This window comes from Odontesthes bonariensis, chromosome 20 (genome assembly GCF_027942865.1).
Source record: "Odontesthes bonariensis isolate fOdoBon6 chromosome 20, fOdoBon6.hap1, whole genome shotgun sequence".
NCBI classification, from domain to species: domain Eukaryota; kingdom Metazoa; phylum Chordata; class Actinopteri; order Atheriniformes; family Atherinopsidae; genus Odontesthes; species Odontesthes bonariensis.
In genome coordinates this window covers 3385666-3410062 of record NC_134525.1, presented here as the reverse complement: position 1 = coordinate 3410062, position 24397 = coordinate 3385666, and the positions used below count along the sequence as shown (strand labels likewise).

General features: G+C 41.0%; 1 protein-coding gene across 4 annotated transcripts in view; it reads left to right on the top strand.

Moving 5' to 3' along the window:
- Positions 1–20685, top strand: part of asap1b (ArfGAP with SH3 domain, ankyrin repeat and PH domain 1b) — a 102192-nt gene extending 81507 nt beyond the window's left edge. Inside the window, exons 18-29 of one of the 4 annotated variants that reach the window (XM_075452769.1) lie at positions 1955–2040; positions 3970–4085; positions 4166–4233; positions 5785–5892; positions 6710–6938; positions 9788–9856; positions 12344–12505; positions 14776–14854; positions 14960–15024; positions 15112–15668; positions 17127–17249; positions 19346–20685. In XM_075452769.1, the coding sequence (XP_075308884.1) occupies positions 1955–2040; positions 3970–4085; positions 4166–4233; positions 5785–5892; positions 6710–6938; positions 9788–9856; positions 12344–12505; positions 14776–14854; positions 14960–15024; positions 15112–15668; positions 17127–17249; positions 19346–19420 (1737 nt within the window). In that variant the 3' untranslated portion in view covers positions 19421–20685. The remainder of the gene's footprint in view (positions 1–1954; positions 2041–3969; positions 4086–4165; positions 4234–5784; positions 5893–6709; positions 6939–9787; positions 9857–12343; positions 12506–14775; positions 14855–14959; positions 15025–15111; positions 15669–17126; positions 17250–19345) is intronic. The other 3 variants (XM_075452770.1, XM_075452771.1, XM_075452772.1) reach the window with 3 other exon arrangements.
- The last annotated feature ends 3712 nt before the right edge of the window (positions 20686–24397 follow it).

Genomic DNA, 24397 nt, shown 5'->3' with positions numbered 1-24397 from the left:
TTTATTATTCTTATTTTTATTATATTATATTATATTATATTATATTATTAAAATATTATATAAAAATATTATATAATATAATATATTATAATATAATATATAATTATGATTATTATTATTTGATAATCAATAATCATGAAAAACTGATGAAATGAGCGTCAGGATTACCTATAAACGATGCTCAGAGCTGCTGTTATGTCACCTCTTGGTCCATCCATCATTCTTTGAGTAACGGTAGAAATGTTGTCGCTTTATAATGCTCAGAATATCACATACATGTTAATTATTGGATTTCCAAACCATTTTATAAACATGTTTACACTCAAGCTTATCAAAAACTGCCCAAAAAACATGGGAAACATTGATTTTTTTTTTTCAAATGGTTCATTCATAGAAGCCCTGCTGGTCAGAGATGAGATCATTTGATAACTTAAAGGGATAGTTCGTCTCTTTTGACATGAAGCTGTATGACATCCCATATCAGCAACATCATTTCTGAACATCTTCTTACCCCCTGCTGCGTCCTGTGAGCAGAGTTCCAGCCTCGTTTTGGTGTTGATGAAGGTAGTCCGGCTAGTTGGCTGGGGTTTAAAAAATAAAGCGTTTTGCTTCTCAAAACAATATGCGTTCAACAGAGTAATACAATTGCATCACAAAATCGTCCCTCCAGGAAAAAGTCAGACCTCACAATCGCTTGGACCTATTTTTGCCTCCCTTCGTAACGCTTTATTTTTTAAACCCCAGCCAACTAGCCGGACTACCTTCATCAACACCAAAACGAGGCTGGAACTCTGCTCACAGGACGCAGCAGGGGGTAAGAAGATGTTCAGAAATGATGTTGCTGATATGGGATGTTATACAGCTTCATGTCAAAAGAGGCGAACTGTCCCTTTAACTCGGCTCACTGACAGCTGTGGATGCCCACCGCAAAAAATGTTGAGGTAAAGTGATAAATGGAAAGCATTCCCTCTGTCCTGTCCTGAGGAAGCATTGCAGGCTTTCAGAGGAATCTTAGTGTCTGAATGCCAGATGCAGAAAGTGTGAGAATAAGCCTGGAATCTGTTGTGCACGTCAACCTGCTTCTTCACCCCCACATGCACAGCGAGCCCCTGCAGACACTGAACAGAGAGCTGTGCATGCAGCTGCGCATGCTGCAGTGCTTCCATCAGGACAACCCGCGCTGACACATTTCTGCCAGTTAGAAATGGGTGTTACAGTTGGAAAACTCTGAGTCATCCGAGCGGCTTGGCCAGCAGGTGGTGATCGCCAGCGAACCTCCACCGCATCGCGGGGCCGTCATCTGTTTTGGATCCGTGTTTACTTGTGATGGCAACATCTGCGGCGTCTGGTTCTCATTTCGTGGCTCCGCTGGCTCTCTCTTTGTTTAAGAGGCGCCGCTTTCGGCGTAAAAAATGAAAGTTAAATAACGAGCCGGAGACGGCGAGGACCGTAACGGCACGCACGATCAGGCTCAGCCTGACATGAATGGGGTCAGGGTTTCGTAACGCAAACACGGTTCTGATCCTGCCGCAGAGTGAAAGGATGAGAGAGGAAGTCGTTTGGTGGCAGAGGGAGCTGCTGCTGCAGCTGCCGTCTGACTCACCGATATCTGATCTGCTGTCGCTGCATCTGAGGCGCTGCAAAGGGACACCCACACCAAAAGAGCTGATAAACTCCCCTATAGATGTGATCACGTGGAATATATATGCTAAATGTTAACTGTTAGTTCTGCATTTAGAATCTATATCTAATCTAAATCCACTTTTGTGACATTCAGTCAGCCACAAATAGCCAAAAGGCTGCTTCATGCTTGCAGAAATGTAATTTTTAGGAGCCATTTTGTTTACTGCTGTTTGTTTAAACGCTGAAAGAGACAGACGCACTCAACAGAATACAGAATGGATGCTACCCGGCGCCTCGGCGTGACTTTGCTGTGTTTGATGGCCCCCTGCAGGAAGCCGGAGAAACCGCACTGCACTACTCTGTACGGACGGCCGACCATACCTCGCTGCACCTGGTGGACTTCCTCGTGCAGAACAGGTACGTTGGAGGAGCCCTTTCTGTCGGGAAAACACCCGACGTTGTTGCACATGTGTGTGCAGATGGGCTCTGCACTGGAGAAAATGCCCCTCCAAAAATAAGTTAAAAAAAACAACAAATAAAAGAAATTTTTGCTTGAAATAAGCAACAAAATCTGCCAATGGAACTAGTGAAAATCGGCTTGTACAGATTTCTTAAAATAAAATGTGATATTTAGGACTTTTGAGATAAAAGTGATCTTGAAATTAGCTTAAAAACCTCTTCAAATGTAAAAAAAAAAGCTTGTTCAAATGAAATCCGACTCAAAACAATTTGTTTTCAAGACTTTTTCACTTAACAAGATATTCCAGATGTATTGTCTTCAAATAAGTCCCTATATCTGGCTGAAATAGAACTACTTAGGCAGTTGTGTCTGATATTAAGTGTAATGAGATACTCAATGAGACAAAAGTACTTGGTAAGACTTAGATTTTTCCAGTGTGTGCTCCAGTCTGCAGTGGAAGCACAGAAAGCTCAACGCTGCACAGCCTACATTCCCACAGGCGAACAGAAATGGGTCATGCACTTGCTCTCTGCCTTAATTTATTCTCCTTTTTCCAACTGTTTACCCACCCCTGCTCCCACGGCAGAAGAAGCGGGACCTTTTCATTCATCGTTAGCCGTGCTCATTCAGTGTCATGCTTAGCCTTTGTGTGTTTTTTACACCGATTATTCGCCTTTCTGGGGTTGTTTTCTGATTAACTGGCTCACCAACCCTCATCTTTCATGTTGAATCTTAATCTTCCGGGTAATAAGACATTAACTCGAAGCTGCAGGTCAGTGGAAACCCCCCCCCCCCCTTATATACCAAGTATATTTGTCTCATTTCTAGTCAAAATATCTCATTACACTTAATATCAGACACAACTGCCTAACAAGTTCTATTTCAGCCAGATATAGGGACTTTTTGAAGACAACACATCTGGAATATCTTGTTAACATAACTCAACTTTATTTATAAAGCCCTTTAAAAACAGCCGTGGCTGAAACAAAGTGCTGTACATGTGTAACAACATGAAATATAAAACATAAGAACAATGTAAAAACAATAATAAAGAGTAACAATATTAAAACAAAAAAACTATAAAACAATAACAGAAACAGAGTCTCATGCTGGGTTAAAAGCCAGCTTGTCTTATGTGATGGTTAAATGAAAAAGTCTTGAAAACTATTTGTTTTGAGTCACATATCACATGAAACAAGCTTTTTTTTTTGACATTTGAAGAGGTTTTTAAGCTAATTTCAAGATCACTTTTATCTCAAAAGTCCTAAATATCACATCTTATTTCAAGAAATCTTGACAAGCCGATTTTCACTAGTTCCATTGGCAGATTTTTTGCTTATTTCAAGCAAAAAAGTCTTTTATTTGCTGTTTTTTTACTTATTTTTGGAGAGGCATTTTTTCCAGTGCTGGCCCCTCAGCTAATAGGTGTGGAGAAATCATTATGGGAGGCTCTGCACTGGAAAAAAAATCAGTTTTACCAAGTATATTTGTCTCATTTCTAGTCAAAATATCTCATTACACTTAATATCAGACACAATTGCCTAACAAGTACTATTTCAGCCAGATATAGGGACTTGTTTGAAGACATTACATCTTGAATATCTTGTTAAATGATAAAGTTGAGTCACATATCACATGAAACAAGCTTTTTTTGACATTTGAAGAGGTTTTTAAGCTAATTTCAAGATCACTTTTATCTCAAAAGTCCTAAATATCACATCTTATTTCAAGAAATATGGACAAGCCGATTTTCACTAGTTCCATTGGCAGATTTTTTTTTGCTTATTTCAAGCTAAAACGTCTTGTATTTGTTGTTGTTTTTTTACTTATTTGCACTTTGCTCTTGTGCCCCGATCATGAGAGTCTGCATTCTTCTTTTCCCTTAGTGGTAACCTGGATAAGCAGACGGAGTGGGGGAACACCGCCCTGCACTACTGCTGCATGTACGAAAAGCCAGAGTGCCTCAAGCTACTCCTGAGGGGCAAGCCGGCCACCAACATCAGTGAGTCACACGTCAGGGTTCATCCTCTCCGCACGCTCGCATCACCCTCTAACTGTTGATTATCCTTCCTCCCCCTTCAGCCAATCAGAACGGAGAGACGGCCTTGGATGTTGCCAGGCGACTGAGGAACAGTCAGTGTGATGAGGCAGTAAGTGCCGGAGCTGCTGAACGTCTCAGCAGACGGTCGACGCTCCAAAATAATCCTAGAACCTGCAAAAATCCGTCACAGTTGCATGAATTTTTAAAGGTTTTAAAGGTTGGACTGGGTCAGAGATGTTGAGCTGTTTGTTCAGAACACTAGATGGCAGTCGGAGGTCTGTCTCCGGCCTCGAGCGACAGGGACAGCGGAGTGGAAGGAATTGTTCGTGTGTGTTTGTTATGAACGCCAAAATGAACAAGCAGACAAAAGAGCTGGAATAAATGCAGCGTCCAGTCTCACGTTTAAGAAGATTTGCACAAGTTTCTTTCTGCTGTGCCTCAATAAGCTGCATGATTACTATGGAAGTCATCAGAGTTTGAATTTTTAATATTGAATTTTTACAGCATCAAAATCAGACTTTTAATTTGAAAAACCAACAGTGTAAAAAAAAAATCAATTTCTAAAAACAAAAATCAGTGGAAAAAAAATTTAACTTCAAAAAAATTCAATGGAAAAAAATTCAACTTAATAAAATTCAATGGAAAAAAATTCAACTTAATAAAATTCAATGGAAAAAAAATCAACTTAATAAAATTCAATGGAAAAAAATTCAACTTAAAAAAATTCAGTGGAAAAAAATTCAACTTAAAAAAAATTTGTGGAAAAAAATTCAATGGAAAAAAATTCAACTTAATAAAATTCAGTGGAAAAAAATTCAACTTAAAAAAAATTCAATGGAAAAAAATTCAACTTAAAAAAAATTCAATGGAAAAAAATTCAGTGGAAAAAAATTCAACTTAAAAAAAATTCAGTGGAAAAAAATTCAACTTAAAAAAAATTCAATGGAAAAAAATTCAGTGGAAAAAAATTCAACTTAAAAAAAATTCAACTTAAAAAAATTCAACTTAAAAAAAATTCAGTGGAAAAAAATTCAACTTCAAAAAAATTCAATGGAAAAAAATTCAACTTAAAAAAATTCAGTGGAAAAAGAACCAGACTCAACATCCGGGTAAACAGGGAGAAGCAATCGATCCCCGTCTCAGCCAATCAGCTCCATTGGACAGATCAGCTCAATAGATATTGAATAATATCTATTACTCAATTTTACTAACACAAATGGCAAATAAAGTAAACTCACTCACCGAAGCACCATCACCCGCGTTGGTGATGAATTGAGACGGGGATCGATTGCTTCTCCCTGTTTACCCGGATGTTGAGTCTGGTTCTTTTTCCACTGAAATTTTTTTTAGATGTTGAATTTTTTTACACTGATTTTTGTTTTTAGAAATTGATTTTTTTTTTTTTTTTTACACTGTTGGTTTTTCAAATTCAAAGTCTTATTTTGATGCTGTAAAAATTCAATATTAGAAATTCGTATTCAAACAGAAACACTTCCATAGCTTACTGACATCCAGAAAAGAACCCGGACTCATTGTGTTTGTGTAGCTACAGAATAATATATATGCTTGTTTCTCTTGTTCATGCTGTGGTGTTTGGTCTTTGATTTGATTTCATTCGAACGCATCGTGCAGCGCTCACTGAACTGTTTGTGTGTGTCAGCTGGTGCAGGCTGCAGAAGGAAAATTCAACCCTCACATCCATGTGGAGTACGAGTGGAGCCTCAGACTGGAGGAGATGGACGAGAGCGACGACGACCTGGATGATAAGGTGACCACGCTCTCATGCCTGCAGAGTTCTGCTGCAGCTCACTGTTGGGATTCAGAGCATCTTCAGCTACTTTTTGGAGCTTTTGTGGCACTTTTTGCTTTATTTGCGTCTGCCTCAGAGTAAGATGTGTTTGCAGCTTCCACATTCATTCACAGCTCTGATCTGACATGAAGTTTAAACACAAAGTGGCAGAAATAAGAAGTAGATGCAGATACAGCACGTGTTCGATCACCTGGGAATGTTCCTGCTCAGGACAGGTCAAAGGTCAAAAAATGAGCGATTATTAACCTTTCCGGTCCAAAGAGGACACTGGAAAAAATGCACCTCCAAAAATAAGTAAGAAAAACAACAAATAAAAGACGTTTTTGCTTGAAATAAGCAAAAAAATCTGCCAATGGAACTAGTGAAAATCGGCTTGTCAAGATTTCTTGAAATCTTGAGATAAAAGTGATCTTGAAATTAGCTTAAAAACCTCTTCAAATGTAAAAAAAAAAGCTTGTTTCATATGATATGTGACTCAAAACAATTTGTTTTCAAGACTTTTTCATTTAACAAGATATTCCAGATGTATTGTCTTCAAAAAAGTCCCTATATCTGGCTGAAATAGAACTTGTTAGGCAGTTGTGTTTAGCGTTCTGGATGAGCTGCAGATGTTTAATGCTCTTTTTGGGAAGTCCAGTTAAAAGAGCGTTACAGTGATGGAGTCTGCTGGAGATGAATGCATGGATGAGTTTCTCCTGGTCTTTTTGGGAGAGGAAACCTTTAATTCTGTCTGACTGACGTCAGCTCGGTGTCGTCTCTTCTATGTCCCTCCCAGCCGAGTCCCATCAAGAAGGACCGCTCCCCGCGGCCCCAGAGCTTCTGCCACTCCTCCAGCCTGTCCCCCCACGACAAGCTCTCCCTGCCGGGCTTCATCAGCCAGCGGGACAAGCAGCAGCGCCTCTCCTACAGCGCCTTCACCAACCAGATGTACAGCGCCTCCACTGACCTCAGCTCCTCCCCGGTGGCCGACGGCCCGCCGCTGCCGCCCAGAAACCAGGGCAAAGGTCAGACACGCCTGCTCCAAGAGCATCCATTTCCAGCTTAACGGCTCATAACCGCGGCAGTGAATGCAATCAGGAGATCGCGCTCGGCTAATCTATGGAAGTTTTTCTGTGCCATCAGTTTGAATACGAATTTCTAATATTGAATTTTTACAGCATCAAAAATTTGAATTTGAAAAACCAACAGTGTAAAAAAATATTAATTTCTAAAAACAAGAATCAGTGTAAAAAATTCAACATATAAAAAAAAATTCAACTTAAAAAAGGAAAAAAATTCAACTTCGAAAATTCTGTGGAAAAAAATTCAACTTCAAAAAATTCAACTTAAAAAAGGAAAAAAATTAAACTTCAAAAAATTCTGTGGAAAAAAAATTCAACTTAAAAAAATTTAACTTAAAAAAGGAAAAAAATTCAACTTCAAAAAATTCAACTTCGAAAATTCTGTGGAAAAAAAATTCCCGCATTACAGCTCCATTGGACAATAAAATTGAGTAATAGATATTACTAATATCTATTGATCTGATCTGTCCAATGGAGCGTAACTTGATTGGCTGCCGTTGGATGAATTGAGACAGGGATCGATTGCTTCTCCCTGTTTACCCGGATGTTGAGTCTGGTTCGTTTTCCACTGATTTTTGTTTTTAGAAATTGATTTTTTTTTTTTTTACACTGTTGGTTTTTCAAATTCAAAGTCTGATTTTGACGCTGTAAAAATTCAATATTAGAAATTCATATTCAAACTGATGGCACAGAAAAACTTCCATACTAATCGTGCTTTTTGCAAATATGAGCCTACAAGGCAAAAGATTGGCTGTTCGTTACGTCTGTTAATGTTTGATTGTAAACCAGGACAGAATTAGGTGTGGAGGAAGGCTTCGTCGTCACTTTACTGGAAAGTTTCCTCACACACACACACATTTACACACCCCGCAGTGGTATGCGGTGCGTCAGCACCCAGATCAGAGGGGAGGCAGGTGTCATTAGGGCTGCTTACAGAGTAAACCTGAAGGAAAACATGTCTGCAGGGGAGGGCAGGGTGCTGCAGGTAGCCGGGCGTGTGAAGCTGGATACACACTTCATTAAAAGTGCAGACACACAGGGCGTGCACGGGCGTGCACGGGCGAGCTGCGTCTGCAGGATCTCAATTAAGAACAACACTCCTCCCTCTGCTGATCCGCCACAACTTTTAAGCCTTCGAACAAACCCAGCCCTGCAGCATCCATCTCAACAAGTCATTTAGTCCATTATTTAAGCGTTAAAGTCGTATTTTTCTTTCAGCAAGCGCTGTAAAAAATGTCACTTGTTTCCAGTGCAAGAGAGCATGCAACAGGTGAGCTTTGGTTCGGTCTTTGGTTCCAGCTGCTAAGAAAAGATGTGAAGCTTGCACTATAAAGGGGGCAGATGTGTGATTTGATCTGTTATCAGCAGATTATGAAAGCTCGATAACACCAGCCTGCTGGTGTTGTGATGGTGATGAAATGGGTGAATGAATCAGGATGGTCTCCAGCGGATGGTTCGTGCAGAAGCCGTAGGAACGGTTGGTTTGGTTCTCCGTGCAGCTACAACGTCAGAAGCTAAATGAAATCAGAGGAAGTGAAAAATAGAGTTTGCATCTGTGCTTTCTTTTTTGTGTGTTTTCCTCAGAGGTGGGTAGAGTAGCCAAAAATTGTACTCAAGTAAAAGTACTGTTACTGTAGCGTCTGTAGAATCTGTAGCATCTGTAGCGTCTGTAGAATCTGTAGCATCTGTCGGAGCTAGCATCTATAGCATTTGTAGAATCTGTAGCATCTGTCGGAGCTAGCATCTGTAGCATCTGTCGGAGCTAGCATCTATAGCATCTGTAGCGTCTGTAGCATCTGTCGGAGCTAGCATCTGTAGCGTCTGTAGCATCTGTAGCGTCTGTAGAATCTGTAGCATCTATCGGAGCTAGCATCTATAGCATCTGTAGCGTCTGTAGCATCTATCGGAGCTAGCATCTATAGCATCTGTAGCGTCTGTAGCATCTGTAGAATCTGTAGCATCTGTCGGAGCTAGCATCTGTAGAATCTGTCGGAGCTAGCATCTATAGCATCTGTAGCGTCTGTAGCATCTGTCGGAGCTAGCATCTGTAGCGTCTGTAGCACCTGTCGGAGCTAGCATCTATAGCATCTGTAGCGTCTGTATCATCTGTCGGAGCTAGCATCTATAGCATCTGTAGCATCTGTATCATCTGTCGGAGCTAGCATCTATAGCATCTGTAGCGTCTGTATCATCTGTCGGAGCTAGCATCTATAGCATCTGTAGCGTCTGTAGCATCTGTCGGAGCGGACAGGGCGCAGTGTTTCGTGCACTTGTCAGCGATTCTGTGAGGAGACGGGAACCGTTTCTGGGTCCTAACATTCCTCTGCTGCCTCAGATGTGAAACCAATATTCGTGAATGGAATTATTTTGTTGTTGCGTGCGTATTCAGGTCATTAGGAGAGTGCTGGAAACAAGGAGATTTTTTAAAAGATGTGGTTCCAGAATCCGTGCATTTTAAACGACATGCCGTCTCCGCAGCAGGCGGGGTCCCTGCCTCTCAGCGGGGGGCCGAGGAGCTGGCTCCTCAGGGCTGGCTCCCCGGGGCCCAGCTGGCTGCTCGGGGCCCAGCTGGCTCCTCGGGGCTGGCTCCCCGGGGCCCAGCTGGCTCCTTGGGCCCAGCTCCTCGCCGTTTCTCCTCTCTTTGCTTTGCTCGTCACTGATGAGATTTCATCTTGTTGTTTTCCAGCGTGTGGGAGCAGCTCGTTCTGAGACTGCCATGCTTGTAGATTCTCTCCCACACTCCTCATCTCGCTCTGTTTTCTTTCTCTTTTTTTGTTTCTCTATTCTTTCAGCTCCACACTTGGCATTCCTTGGCTCTCATTCGCACTACGCCACACTGGCTGGCACCCGACCATACATCAGTGAATATCTTGTTTTCTGTTCTCCCCCCTTCTCCCTCCGTTGTTTTCTCCTTTACAGCTCAGAGGTGCGGGATGGTGGCGCTCTTTATCTTAAAGGAATAGTTCACCTCTTGACATGAAGCTGTATGACATCCCATATTAGCAACATAATTTATGAACATCTTCTTACCCCCTGTGAGTGAGCCGAGTTCCAGCCTCGTTTTGGCGTTGATGAAGGTAGTCCGGCTAGTTGGCTGGGGTTTAAAAAATAAAGCGTTTTGCTTCTCAAAACAATATGCGTTCAACAGAGTAATACATTTGCATCACAAAATCATTCTCCAGGAAAAAGTCAAGACCTCACAATCTCTTGGCCCTATTTTCTCTCCCTTCGTATCACTGCCTGCTGTGTAGACCGTGCAGACCGAAGTGCAGACCGAGTAGCAAACACCGTAACAGGCGCGGCTGTCGGCAGGCGGCAGCAGGTAGTGATAAGTACAGCTGTAGGGAGCTAGCATCTGTAGCATCTGTCGGAGCTAGCATCTGTAGCATCTGTTGGAGCTAGCATCTGTAGCATCTGTTGGATTCAGATTCAGATTCAAGATTTATTGTCATTTGTACAGAGAGACACTGGGTCATACTGTACATTGAAATTCTTGGTGACGAGGCGTCGCCAACAGCATTAAATAAATTGAGAAGGGTGAATGAAAACCAAGGAAGAAGATAAAGTAGAAAAATTGTGCATAAAAAGACAAAACAAATTTAACTGTGCATAAAAATTAGTGAAATGTGCGACTATAAATATATATATATATCACACACACAGGTGAGAATATGTACATAACTAAAGTGGCTGGGTGCCAATGAATTACTGGTCGAGTAGCCTGATGGCCTGGGGGAAGAAACTGTTCTTTAATCTGCTAGTCCGAGCCCGGATGCTCCGGTAGCGTCTACCAGATGGCAGAAGGTTGAACAGTCCATATGAGGGGTGGCTATGGTCCTTGGTGATTTTCCGTGCTTTTCTCAGGCATCTTGTGTGGTAGATGCCTTGCACGGGGGCTGAGGGAGGAGCTGGTGATGCGCTCGGCTGTCTTCACCACCCTCTGGAGGCCCTTACGGTTCTCAGCAGCATAGCATCTGTAGCATCTGTTGGAGCTAGCATCTGTAGCGTCTGTAGCATCTGTAGAATCTATAGCATCTGTAGCGTCTGTAGCATCTGTAGCGTCTGTAGCGTCTGTAGCGTCTGTAGCATCTGTAGAATCTGTAGAATCTGTAGCGTCTGTAGAATCTATAGCATCTGTAGCATCTGTAGCATCTGTAGCATCTGTAGCGTCTGTGGCGTCTGTAGAATCTGTAGAATCTGTCGGAGCTAGCATCTATAGCATCTGTAGAATCTGTAGCATCTGTAGCGTCTGTAGAATCTGTAGCATCTGTCGGAGCTAGCATCTATAGCATCTGTAGAATCTATAGCATCTGTAGCGTCTGTAGCATCTGTAGCGTCTGTAGCGTCTGTAGCGTCTGTAGCGTCTGTAGAATCTGTAGAATCTGTAGCGAATCTGTAGCATCTGTAGCGTCTGTAGAATCTATAGCATCTGTAGCATCTGTAGCATCTGTAGCGTCTGTAGAATCTATAGCATCTGTAGCATCTGTAGAATCTGTAGCATCTGTAGCGTCTGTGGCGTCTGTAGAATCTGTAGAATCTGTCGGAGCTAGCATCTATAGCATCTGTAGAATCTGTAGCATCTGTAGCGTCTGTAGAATCTGTAGCATCTGTCGGAGCTAGCATCTATAGCATCTGTAGCATCTGTCGGAGCTAGCATCTATAGCATCTGTAGCGTCTGTAGCGTCTGTAGCATCTGTAGCATCTGTAGAATCTATAGCATAGGAAAGGAGAGAAAATAGGGCCAAGTGATTGTGAGGTCTGACTTTTTCCTGGAGAACGATTTTGTGATGCAAATGTTTTACTCTGTTGAACGCATATTGTTTTGAGAAGCAAAACGCTTTATTTTTTAAACCCCAGCCAACTAGCCGGACTACCTTCATCAGCACCAAAACGAGGCTGGAACTCTGCTCACAGGACGCAGCAGGGGGTAAGAAGATGTTCAGAAATGATGTTGCTGATATGGGATGTCATACAGCTTCATGTCAAAAGAGGCGAACTGTCCCTTTAATAATGAACATGATTTTTCTTTATCTTTCTGCCACGACGTCCCACCACCCTTGAGCTGTAAACTTTTAACCACAGCTGATTTCTCTCTGGCTGAGCTCTCTATTAGCTGCTTTCACCCCTACTTTTCTCTTCTTTAATGACCAATGAGCAGACGAGGCAGATTTATATTGATGCCAACGTGCCCACAGCCCAAATCTGAATTTATTCTCCTATTTAACTCTTTCCACCTTTCCCATCCACACCTCATTATCCTCTTCTCTCTACAGAATGGTTTATTTATTTATTTACTCTCTGTTGGATGGACCTCATCACCTCATGTGTCTTATGTATCGCTCCTCTAGCTCCTCCCCCATCCGGCCCTCCTTCCACACTCACACCAGGAGGCAGCTCCACCCTGTCCAAGAAGAGACCTCCGCCCCCCCCTCCTGGACACAAACGCACCCTGTCCGACCCACCCAGCCCGCTCTCTCACAGTCCACACAGTAAAGGGGGCGTAACCGGGGGTGAGAAGCAAGCACACCTAAACAGCAGCAGGGCTGGTTTCCCTCAGGCGTGTCAGGATCATCCAAAGTGTTAAAAAAAAAACACAACTTCATTTGTCAACCAGGACCATTGGGATGCAGTTAGAAGCTGGAAAAATAACTCTTAAGTAGACCTCTGAGTTGAGGTGTTTTTAATGCTTTCACTAACACACTGCTCAGATATCCCAATAGTTCCTGGTAAAATGCATCCATGTGGAAATGTTGACAAACGTTCAGTTCTGTGCAAAAGTCTTGAGACACCCCTCATATCTGTATTTGTTGCCAGAAAACAGGAAGTAGGTGCAGCTATTATATGTTCAGATACAGAATGTGAGGCAGAAGCAGAGTTTGTTCAGTTCTGAGCAGCTTTAAAGTGAATATCTGCTCTGAGCTGCTTTCTCCTCCAGCACAGCCTGAACCCTCTCAGACGAGCTTTCTGTCCTTTCTTTAAGGAGTCTTCAGGAACAGTTCTCCAGGCTTCTTGAAGGACATCCCAAAGCTCTTCTTTGGATGTGGGCTGCCTTTTGTTGCGTTCTCTGCCAACATGATCCCACACTGCTTCAGTAATGTTGAGCTCCGGGCTCTGGGGAGGATTCATCCCTCCATCAGACCTGCTGCCACTGATTTTCAGCCCACTTCTTGTGTCCTTTGGCACAGCTCAGCCTTTTCTCCCTGTTTCCCTTCCTTAAGAACGGCTTCCTGACAGCCACCCTTCCATGGAGCCCATTTCTGATGAGGCTTGGGCCAACAGCAGATGGATCAGCTGAAGGTCCAGATGCATCTCTCAGCTCCTGTGTCAGGTCTTTGCTGGATGTTTTCCTCTTTCTTAAGGACATCACTTTCAGATCCTGTTCATCTGCTGGAGATAGTTCTTTAGGCCTGACACTTCTTCTTCTGTCCTCCACTCGTCCAGTTTCCTCAAATGTTTTAAGGACACACTGCACACCATGCTGAGATATGCCAAGTTTTCAGCTAACAGCTCTTTGGGAATCACCTTGTTGCTGCAGAAATCCTGTTTTCTGTCTGTCACACTGTGTTATCTTTGCTGTTTTTCACACATGCAGCTAAAGAAATGGGAACAAATCTTAATTCCAGTCTAAAACCCACAAAGAGCTTCTAGATTATTCATTTCTGGTGGCATAAAACAGTTTAATCACGTAATTTATATTAATTGTTCCATAATTAGTCATTAGATTATATCTTATATTCCTTTTTTAAGCTTTAAATTGAATCTTATTTACTTTTTCTTGATGTTGTATAACATATAATTCTTATTATTGTCTGTTTTTTTCCCTACTTTTCTACTTTTAGATGTGATAACGTTAATTTTTTGGGGATTGGGATTTTTTTTAAACTGAATTTCATAAATTATTTTGACTCTTTTGGTAACTGAAAGCAGTTTTAAACGTAAATGTACAAAAAAGTTGAAATTATGAAGCTGTTTTTCACAGATGCAGCTAAAGAAATGGGAACAAATGATGTGTCTCTGTGACAGGCTGCTGGGAACAAAGTGCCTAAAGATCCAATTTAAAATGGCTTCTTTGCTAAGTTGTCTGTTCTGTGTGGACACAACACTGGTTCATCCCTTGAGTTAGGAGCCTTTTTCCTGCCTGAATGGTTCATAGCTCAGAGTTAAGTGGCTTAACAAAAAAAAAAAAACACATTCCTCTGGTCGGGAAGAGGGAAGAAGCAGAAAATGTCCAAAGAAAAACTTCAGAAAGCTGGAGAACTATTGATCAGGACACTTTAAATCTCCTTTCAGGCTAAACATGAAGAAATGAGGGTTGGCTCAACACTTTGAATGAACTTTACTGATTAAAACGTTGGCATTATTAAGGATGCATTTCTATTTTTAATAGACAATTAATGAATTAATTCAGCCAAAATGCGCATATTGAACCAAGTTCATTAATCAGCACAAATGAGCTACTTTGGGTTAGTTATAAAAACAATCCAAAACATAAATGTTTGATTTTACTCCCGGTGTGCATTGTGTGCATGTTAGGGTTTATTTTCCTGTTATTGCAGTTGTTCTCATGTGTCTTCTGCTCTGTTTGCACATTCTTTTAACAGCCAAACACTAATTCAGTAAGTTCATGGAGAGCTCAGCCAGATGACGCCTCCCTCATTGTTTTATTTAACCATCACAGCATGTTGATTTATTTCCACATTTATATCAAATTATCTCCTCGCTCGGGCTCCGATTTGGTGTCGAGTAATCCGTCTTGTCGTCATCGATGTTAATATTTCAGGAAGCGACTCCACCCCTCCTCCGGTCAGCAAGATGTCCCCCGTTTCCAACAAGTTTGAAGGCATTCCTCAACAGCAAAGGTACCCCAGACGGGGCTTTACGGGCACACTGAGGCCCTTAGAAGATGTTTACTTGGTGAGAGGAGACGGGTTTTATTTGACTCCATATGTTAAATCTTTTCCCAGCACTACTTCAAGCAACACAAAGTCTACACTTGGTCCAAGGGTTCTTCCCAAACTACCTCAGAAAGGTGTGTTTTCTTCACTTTGTGATATTTTTTTTATGTGGCTGTAATAGAAAAGGTTATTTACATGTTTCTGCACGGCTGCCCATCCAGTGGCATTGCGTAAGATCGACACCATACACCATCCGTCTATGGATAAGCCCAGCCTTCCTCCGGAGGTCTTCCAGAAGTCCCCGCCAGCAACTGAAACCGCGCAGAAGGGTCCTCTGGCAGACAGGCCTCAGCTGGGCGATCTGCCCCCCAAACCGCAGGTGTCCGACCTTCCCCCAAAACCCGGAGAACTTCCCCCAAAGCCGCAGCTGTCCGACCTCCCTCCTAAACCTCAGCTGGGAGACCTGCCGCCCAAACCGCAGCTCAAAGACCTCCCTCCCAAGCCTCATCTGTCAGACATCCCCCCCAAACCCGGGGCAGCCGAGTCTGCTCCCAGACCGCCTCCCGGAGAGTCGACGCAAAGGCCGCAAACGCAGCCTCCGCCTCCCCCTCAGCCTCAGCAGCAGCAGCCGCCGCCGCCGCAGCCGCAGCCTCGAGATTCGCCATCACCTAATCAGCAGGCAAACATAGCGGCTCCGTCTCAACAAGCTGCCGAGGACACCAACGGGACGCCAGCGAGTGCAGAGACGCCTGTGCCCCTGCCGAGGAAGATCAACACGGTATAGACACGCATTACATTACATTACATTACATTACATTACATTCCGGTCATTCTGCAGACGCTTTTATCCAAAGCAACTTACAATAAGTGTGTTCCACATCGGTAGGCAAAAGAACTTCAGGTCACAAGAAATCATAAGTGCATTTCCTTCCAAAACCAAACAGCTAAGAGCAAAACCAGTGCTAGAGTAAGTTAGGTACCGAGACAAATGGGAAGACAATTTAGAAAACAAATAAACACACATGTACCTCCTCCGAAAATTTTCTCTCGTAATAAGTTTAATTTTCACCTTTTATGCATATTTAAACAGTGTGTGGATCAACAAGTGGATACACCTGTTGGTTAAAAACTGCAGCTGTAGTGGCTCACCTTAACACGACAGCATTGATGCATACGTTGAATTTACGTTGAATCCAGCCTTTAACAGTTTATTTTAGCACTAAACTAAACACTGGCTGTGTTCGAAACCGCATACTACATACTTCATACTACATACTCATCGATCAGACAGTATGCAGAGCGTTTACCCACAATGCATTTCGCTCCTGCCCGAGCCAAAATCAGCCGGCCTGAAGCTGATTTCGCTTAAGCTCTAAACTCTGTAAACTTTAGCAACATTTGAAACATTTTCAGGCGAGAAAGTAGTCGTTTAGATCCCCAACGTGTTGAAAACCTGACAAAATACCGGCTATTTACAATTTTGTTCCCACGAATTCGGCGCTACTAAAGCTAGCCGCAGTGAGTAACGCACTTCCGGTTATTTTCACAAAATAAAATACCCGTTGCCTTTTATCATAGGGAAAGCCATTAGGATACAATTGGTGCTTTTGTTTTGAAAACAGGAAGTGAACCTACCCTCGTTGTAGCTAGCTTGAAACTGCCGTTTTGACAGGAAATGATGATCGGCGACGTCACGTTACGTTGCATCTTGGGTAGTTTGAGTATGAGTAGTAACCTCATGATGCATACCCAACATTTCGGAGAATCTAGTATGCATCCGGGAACTTCTCGCTTACTCAAACTCGCTTACTAACTCAAAATGTTAGTAGGAGTAGTAGGAGAAGTATGCGGTTTCGAACACAGACACCGTCTGATAAAATGTTATATTAACATAATACCCCAGATTATGGCCTTGATTCTTTAAACTCTCCTGAACTCAAACAGGTTTGCTTTTACAGTAAGAAGACCAACATTATTCCTATGAGTGAAACTGTAGGTATACAGACTGCCTAAGTAGCCTTTTTGAATCCCTAAACTAAACAATATGTATATTTCTCTGTAAATGTGGCAGGAACTTTAATATTTGCTGCAGTGTCACTTCATCAATACATCTGAATACGAGTCCAAGAATCAGTCAAACTTTTAAATCATTAAATTGTAACTGGGGTTCGGAAACAAATTGAAATTATGTTTTTGTATGAATGTGAAGTCATAGCTTTGCTTCCTGTGCGTCTAGGGGAAGAACAAAGCCCGTCGGGTGAAGACGATCTACGACTGCCAGGCCGACAACGACGATGAGCTGACGTTTGCTGAAGGAGAGGTGATCATAGTAACAGGAGAAGAGGACCAGGAGTGGTGGGTGAGTCCAGCTCGAGTTTTTACCCCTCGGAAAGGGCTGAGCAATTTTATCGATGCTGCGAGATATATCGATATTTTTGTTTCCCGATAAAGTAGCGATTTATTTATTTATTATCAGTCCAATCCGCGACGATTCATGTCAAATCACACCTTTTTTTCCCAGAAAATGATGTAAGTGTATCGAATCGTATGAAATCGTTGGCTGAATATTGTGTATCGAATCATATCGAATTGTAGTGAATCGTTGGCTGAATATCGTGTATCGTATCGAATCATATCGTATCGTTGGCTGAATATCGTGTACCGTTTCAAATTGTATCGAATCGTATCAAATCCTTGGCTGAATATTATGTATCGAATTGTATCGAATCGTTGGCTAAATATCGTGTATCGTATCGAATCGTATCAAATTGTTGCCTGAATATCGTGTATCGTATCAAATTGTATCGAATCGTTGGCTAAATATCGTGTATCGTATCGAATCGTTGGCTGAATATCTTGTATCGTATCGAATCGTTGGCTGAATATCTTGTATCGTATCAAATCGTTGGCTGATTATCGTGTATCGTATCGAATCGTTGGCTGATTATCTTGTATCGTATCGAATCAAATCATATCAAATCGTTGGCTAAATATCGTGTATCGTATCAAATCGTTGGCTGATTATCGTGTATCGAATCGTATCAAATCATCAAATCGTTGGCTAAATATCTTGTATCGTATCGAATTGTTGGCTAAATATCTTGTATCGTATCGAATCGTTGGCTGAATATCTTGTATCGTATCGAATTGTTGGCTAAATATCGTGTATCGTATCGAATCGTTGGCTGAATATCTTGTATCGTATCGAATCGTTGGCTGAATATCTTGTATCGTATCGAATTGTTGGCTGAATATCTTGAATCGTATCAAATCGTTGGCTGAATATCGTGTATCGTATCGAATTGTTGGCTGAATATCTTGTATCGTATCGAATCGTTGGCTGAATATCGTGTATCGTATCGAATCGTTGGCTGAATATCTTGTATCGTATCGAATCGTTGGCTGAATATCGTGTATCGTATCGAATTGTTGGCTGAATATCTTGAATCGTATCAAATCGTTGGCTGAATATCGTGTATCGTATCGAATTGTTGGCTGAATATCTTGTATCGTATCGAATCGTTGGCTGAATATCGTGTATCGTATCGAATTGTTGGCTGAATATCTTGTATCGTATCGAATTGTTGGCTGAATATCTTGTATCGTATCGAATTGTTGGTTGAATATCTTGTATCGTATCGAATCGTTGGCTGAATATCGTGTATCGTATCGAATTGTTGGCTGAATATCTTGTATCGTATCGAATCGTTGGCTGAATATCGTGTATCGAATCGTACCAAATCGTATCGAATTGTTGGCTGAATATCGTGTATCGTATCGAATCGTTGGCTGAATATCGTGTATCGTATCGAATCGTACCAAATCGTATCGAATCGTTGGCTGAATATCGTGTATCGTATCGAATTGTTGGCTGAATATCTTGTATCGTATCGAATCGTTGGCTGAATATCGTGTATCGTATTGAATCGTATCGAATCGTTGGCTGAATATCGTGTATCGTATCGAATTGTTGGCTGAATATCTTTTATCGTATCGAATCGTTGGCTGAATATCGTGTATCGTATCGAATAGTACCAAATCGTATCGAATTGTTGGCTGAATATCTTGTATCGTATTGAATTGTTGGCTGAATATCTTGTATCGTATCGAATTGTTGGCTGAATATCGTGTATCGTATCGAATCGTACCGTATCGAATTGTTGGCTGAATATCGTGTATCGTATCGAATTGTTGGCTGAATATCTTGTATCGTATCGAATCGTTGGCTGAATATCGTGTATCGTATCGAATCGTACCGTATCGAATTGTTGGCTGAATATCGTGTATCGTATCGAATCGTACCGTATCGAATTGTTGGCTGAATATCGTGTATCGTATCGTGAGATCAGTGTATCGCTCCAGCCCAACTCTCGGAGTTTACTTGGACACCACAAACGGACAGAAAACACACACGATACTCCATTTTACACGCTTTGCTTCCCTTTTCCCCTCCAGATCGGGCACATCGAAGGAGAACCGGACAGAAAAGGGGTATTCCCGATGTCTTTTGTGCACATCCTAAGTGACTGACAGCCAGACAGACTTGCACTACGTCTCTCCCTAACCTGGGAGCTTCTGTAAATACCTATCATACAGTAACGCCCCCCCCCCCTGTCGAGCGACAAGTGTCCTAAAGAAAAAAAATTTAAAAAAGAAGGAAAACGATGAAGAAGAAAACCAAGAAGGCTCATCCAGACATGGATGCCACATCCATGCTGTACAAAGAATGTGTGTATTCTTCCTCTACCAGTATTATCTTAACCCTATAGCATGGCTGAGACGAAGCCACTCTCCGAACCCTAGCACTTACCTAAAAGTCTATGTTTATGCTGTTCCTGTGTATATATGTATGTAAATATATATATTTGTGTGTGAGTGTACATACATGTTTTATTGTACAAAACATGTACCATTGCTCTCTGCCTGTCAGATTAAGCATCAGGGTGGTAGAGTTTGACTTTTATCTTTTACTGGCCCTCGAGTAATTATCGGCTTATATTTCTGGGAAAAAAAAAAAGGATAAATATGAAGTGGAATGTGAAATAGGTCATTATGTCATTATTTGTGTCTTGCATCCACCATAGTTGAGCGGAGAGGCAGAAAGAATCCCCATCAGATGTACTCCTGGTCCCTGCTTGCTTTGTGTGTACCCGTATTATGGTTGTTTTACCGTGTAGAAACCTGCTGCTACTGTGGTGGAATATCAAAGCCTGTGGTTCACTGTAGGTCACGAATTTACTCCTTGTTACACTGTTCACTGTGCGTGTGCTCCGTGTGCGAACTGAACGCCATCTCCACAGTCCTTTGACCTTTACCTGTGCATGGTGTAACAATGACTGGAAACGAGTGGAGTGCTGGGTTCGAACACGCTCGCCTCAGGGTTTGAAGAGCCACTCTTGATATTAAGCAGGACTTCGGAGAGGTATCCTGTTCTTTAAGCCACTATCAACCATACGTACGAGAAACTTAAGAGGACATCTTAGCAATAACTTGATTTCCTGACAGGCTAGAAGTTTCACGACAACCTGTGTTCACAATTCAGTGTCTTGTAAAACCTCATGAGCTTGAATCTTTTTTTTTTTTTTTTAATTAGTTTTGAATCATGTGATATCATTCCATGTTACTGGATTCTGTCCATTTCCAGGTTTGCCTGTGAACCAGAGATGAAGGGTTGGCTTTGTGAAAGCTCGGAGAGCCTATGTATTTTCACCTGATCGTCACTGACTTGCAGTTCTTCCCATATTAAGGAACAAACCCATCAACCCATTGTATCATTAAAAGTGCTGTATTTAAAACCCCGACTCTGCTCTTTTTGTTATGGAGGAAAGACATCGAGGCGTTGATTCAAGATGCAGAAAACACTTTTTAAAGGGATGTTGCATAAAGTACAACCAAGTACTCGAATGGAGTGAGTCATACTGTGATTAAAGCACAATTTAATGTCCAAAAATCATCTTTTTTTAATATAAACCAGCCTTAAACTCAGGTGTGAATGTAGTTTTGTGCCAACATTTTATTGCCATAATCCTGGCTCATCCTGCAGGTGCACTGGAAAAAATGCCCCCCCAAAAATAAGTAAGAAAAACAGCAAATAAAAGACGTTTTGGCTTGAAATAAGCAAAAAAATCTGCCAATGGAACTAGTGAAAATCGGCTTGTCAAGATTTCTTGAAATAAGATGTGATATTTAGGACTTTTGAGATAAAAGTGATCTTGAAATTAGCTTAAAAACGTCTTCAAATGTAAAAAAAAAGCTTGTTTCATATGAAATGTGACTCAAGATGTTTTCAAGACTTTTTCATTTAACAAGATATTCCAGATGTATTGTCTTTAAACAAGTCCCTAAATCTGGCTGAAATGGTACTTGTTAGGCAGTTGTGTCTTATATTAAGTTTAATGAGATATTTTGATTAGAAATGAGACAAATATACTTGGTAAGACATAGATTTTTTCCAGTGTGATAACACTTAAATTATAGCTTCATCATCTGAAATGTGACGTTAACACATTTATATAAGTTAAATCTTACCAAAATATAAACTGAATTACATCTCCAGAACAGATCTAAAGTTAAGTTTAGTATTCAAATTCAACTAATCCAGGTTGTACCGGCAGTTTGAACAAACATCTGGAGGTAAAAAGAAAAAAATATGGTTTGTTTCTCAGTATTAGGACAAATTTTAAGACATCCTTCAGAGATTTTTTTCCTGAGGAATCTAACCCAGCTGATAATTTGCAGGTTTTCTGTAATTCAGTTGAAAGTTTAAGTCCTAAATGACCATTTAAGTTACACGTTCAAGTTTATATTAGTACCCGTAGGTAGATTTGTTCTGCAGAAAATAGGAGAAGGCATCTCCCACACCTTATTAACGGACATTAATTTCACAGAGGACAGGTCAAGATAGTACAAAGACGGACATGGCAGGTGCTCACAATGCTCACTGAACAGGATAAAAGTAGATAAAACAAATAAAGGTTCAAACCAGGCTCAGGGTTTCTAATAAATAGAAGTAAATAAATTGTAAAACAGAGCTCAGCAGTAAAGTGCGTTAGGTTTTATTTAAAAGAGCGACAGCAGCAGGACAAAGCTGCTCCTACAGCGTGTGGTCCCAGTTCTCAGAACTACTGCCAAACCACCATGCAAGTGAAAAGGTTCAAATAGATTCCATAAAAGTGTGTCACCATGGTCCTATAAATGTGGAAATGGGACAACTTCCTCAGACAGAACAGCCGCTGGCGTCCCTTCCTGCTCAGCTTTGCAGTTCTTTAAAGTTTAGGGTCGAGTCAATGATTGGCCCCAGATATTTATCGGACTGGACTTGTTCAATGATCCTAACAGGTTCAGGTGTTTTATATTCTTCCTAAAATCAACAGCCATGTCTTTGGTCTTTGTTAAATTAAGATGTAGGGAAGTCTTCACACCACACTCTCAGAAACAGGGGTACAGTACGAGTCCTTTTTTGTGCCCGGAGGTACGATCTATACTAATGTACCCCCTAGGGTTAATTATTGGACCTAAACATATATTTACTCAAGTGGTAAAAGGTTCATATATGTACCTTTTTTTCTACATGCTGGGGTACAATAGACAGTCTGTGTTAGGCTACTTCAGTATAAGGGTACAAAACTATACCTTCTGAGGGTACTGTCCCAGTGACGAGCCATCGTACCCCTAAAGGTACAATTCTGTCTTTATTTTCTGAGAGTGCACTTAAAGTTAACAGGGCCGTGGTTGTTTTCATTTCCCTGCAGCAGGCTAACAGTTAGTCATCTGCATACTTTAAAATAAGGCGGTTGTTAAAAGTGTCCAAAAAAGATTTATTAGCTTATTTCAAGCAAAAACTTCTTGTATTTGTTGTTTTTCTTACTTATTTTTGGAGGGTCATTTTTTCCAGTGAGGTAGTTCGTATTTAAATAAACTGCAGGCATGAAACCACTTTGGTCACACCGACACATGTAGGACCGGGTTTTTTTTGCACAGTATTTTTATTAGGTCTTTTTCAAGTCGTGTAGGACATACGAGAGAAATAAGGATAATAGAAAAAATAAACAAAAAATAAGTATGCCTATATAAAAAAATAAAGAAATAAAATAAAATTAGTGTAGTTAGTATTTGTCTATGAAAATAATAATAAAAAATAAAAAACTTTTGTCTTAAAGGTTACCAAACTAAAATCAAACAGAACTCAAATAGTTACTTGACGCACTGTGGGTTTCTGGTTTACGCAAGAAGGTCCAAAAACGTCAAACTGTAGCTCATCGTGGGTTTATTCCGAACATGACGAGCTTTACAGGATCCCTTCTTGCCTCTCCTGCTCTGATTCCTGTACTTGCTTCTGCTTGCCTCACCTGTTCACCCACTGATTGACGAACCAACAACTGAAAACTGCTAAAAAAAAAAATAAAAAAACGTGACCACCTATGTGCGCCCAGAGCTCCCTAAAACCCAAATATTTATGTGAAACGCCCATTTCCCAAACAAAAAATTTAATTACAAACCAAACAATTTATCCTAAACAACTCAAATTAAACAAAAATGCTACTTATCAACCAAAAACAAAACAATAAAATAAATCTAAATTCTATGGCTGAACTAGAAATAACTCCAATTAGCAAAACAGCACAAACTGAACACTTCAAACAATGACAAACGTATTGCATTCCTAGTACTCTATGTACTCAAAGAGGTGAGTAGCCTATTATGGGTCTTATTAATGATCATTGTACTTAGCTAGGTGATCTAAGAAAGGCTGCCAAGTCTGGTAAAACTTCCTGGGTTGTTCATCATCCTGTATCTAATTCTCTCCATGAGGAACCCAGAGGTAAAGTCTGTCAGCCATGTCGTAAGAGGGGTACGATTTCTGATTTCCAGTGCATCAAAATCAGTCTCTTTGCTATTATTGTTCCATACATAATGGTGTTCTGGACAAAGAGGGTACGAGTAGATAAAGACCGAGAATAACCAAACAGTGCCACCTCAGGCTCAAACACAATTCTGCATTTCAGAAAACCATTTGAACACTTTACTCCAGAAATCATGCAACTTTGGACACAACCAGAAAAGATGGGCGAATGAGCCATCAGCAGAAACACATCGATCACATAGACTGTAGGATAGATTCTATGCAGCTTAGTTTGAGTAGTGACGTCTATGTGCAACCTTAAATTGAATTAACTGATGTCTGACATTAACTGAAGAGTGTTGAATCTACCGAGGCTCTCCTCCCAAACGGGACAGTTTTAATTTAGAAGTTCAATCACTGAAAATAACTCTAAAACAAGCCGAGTTTGCATTTAACTGCACTGAAAAAAAAAAAAAAAAAAAAAAAGTCTTACCAAGTATATTTGTCTCATTTCTAATCAAAATATCTCATTACACTTAATATAAGACACAACTGCCTAACAAGCACCATTTCAGCCAGATATAGGGACTTGTTTGAAGACAATACATCTGGAATATCTTGTTAAGTGAAAAAGTCTTGAAAACAAATTGTTTTGAGTCACATAT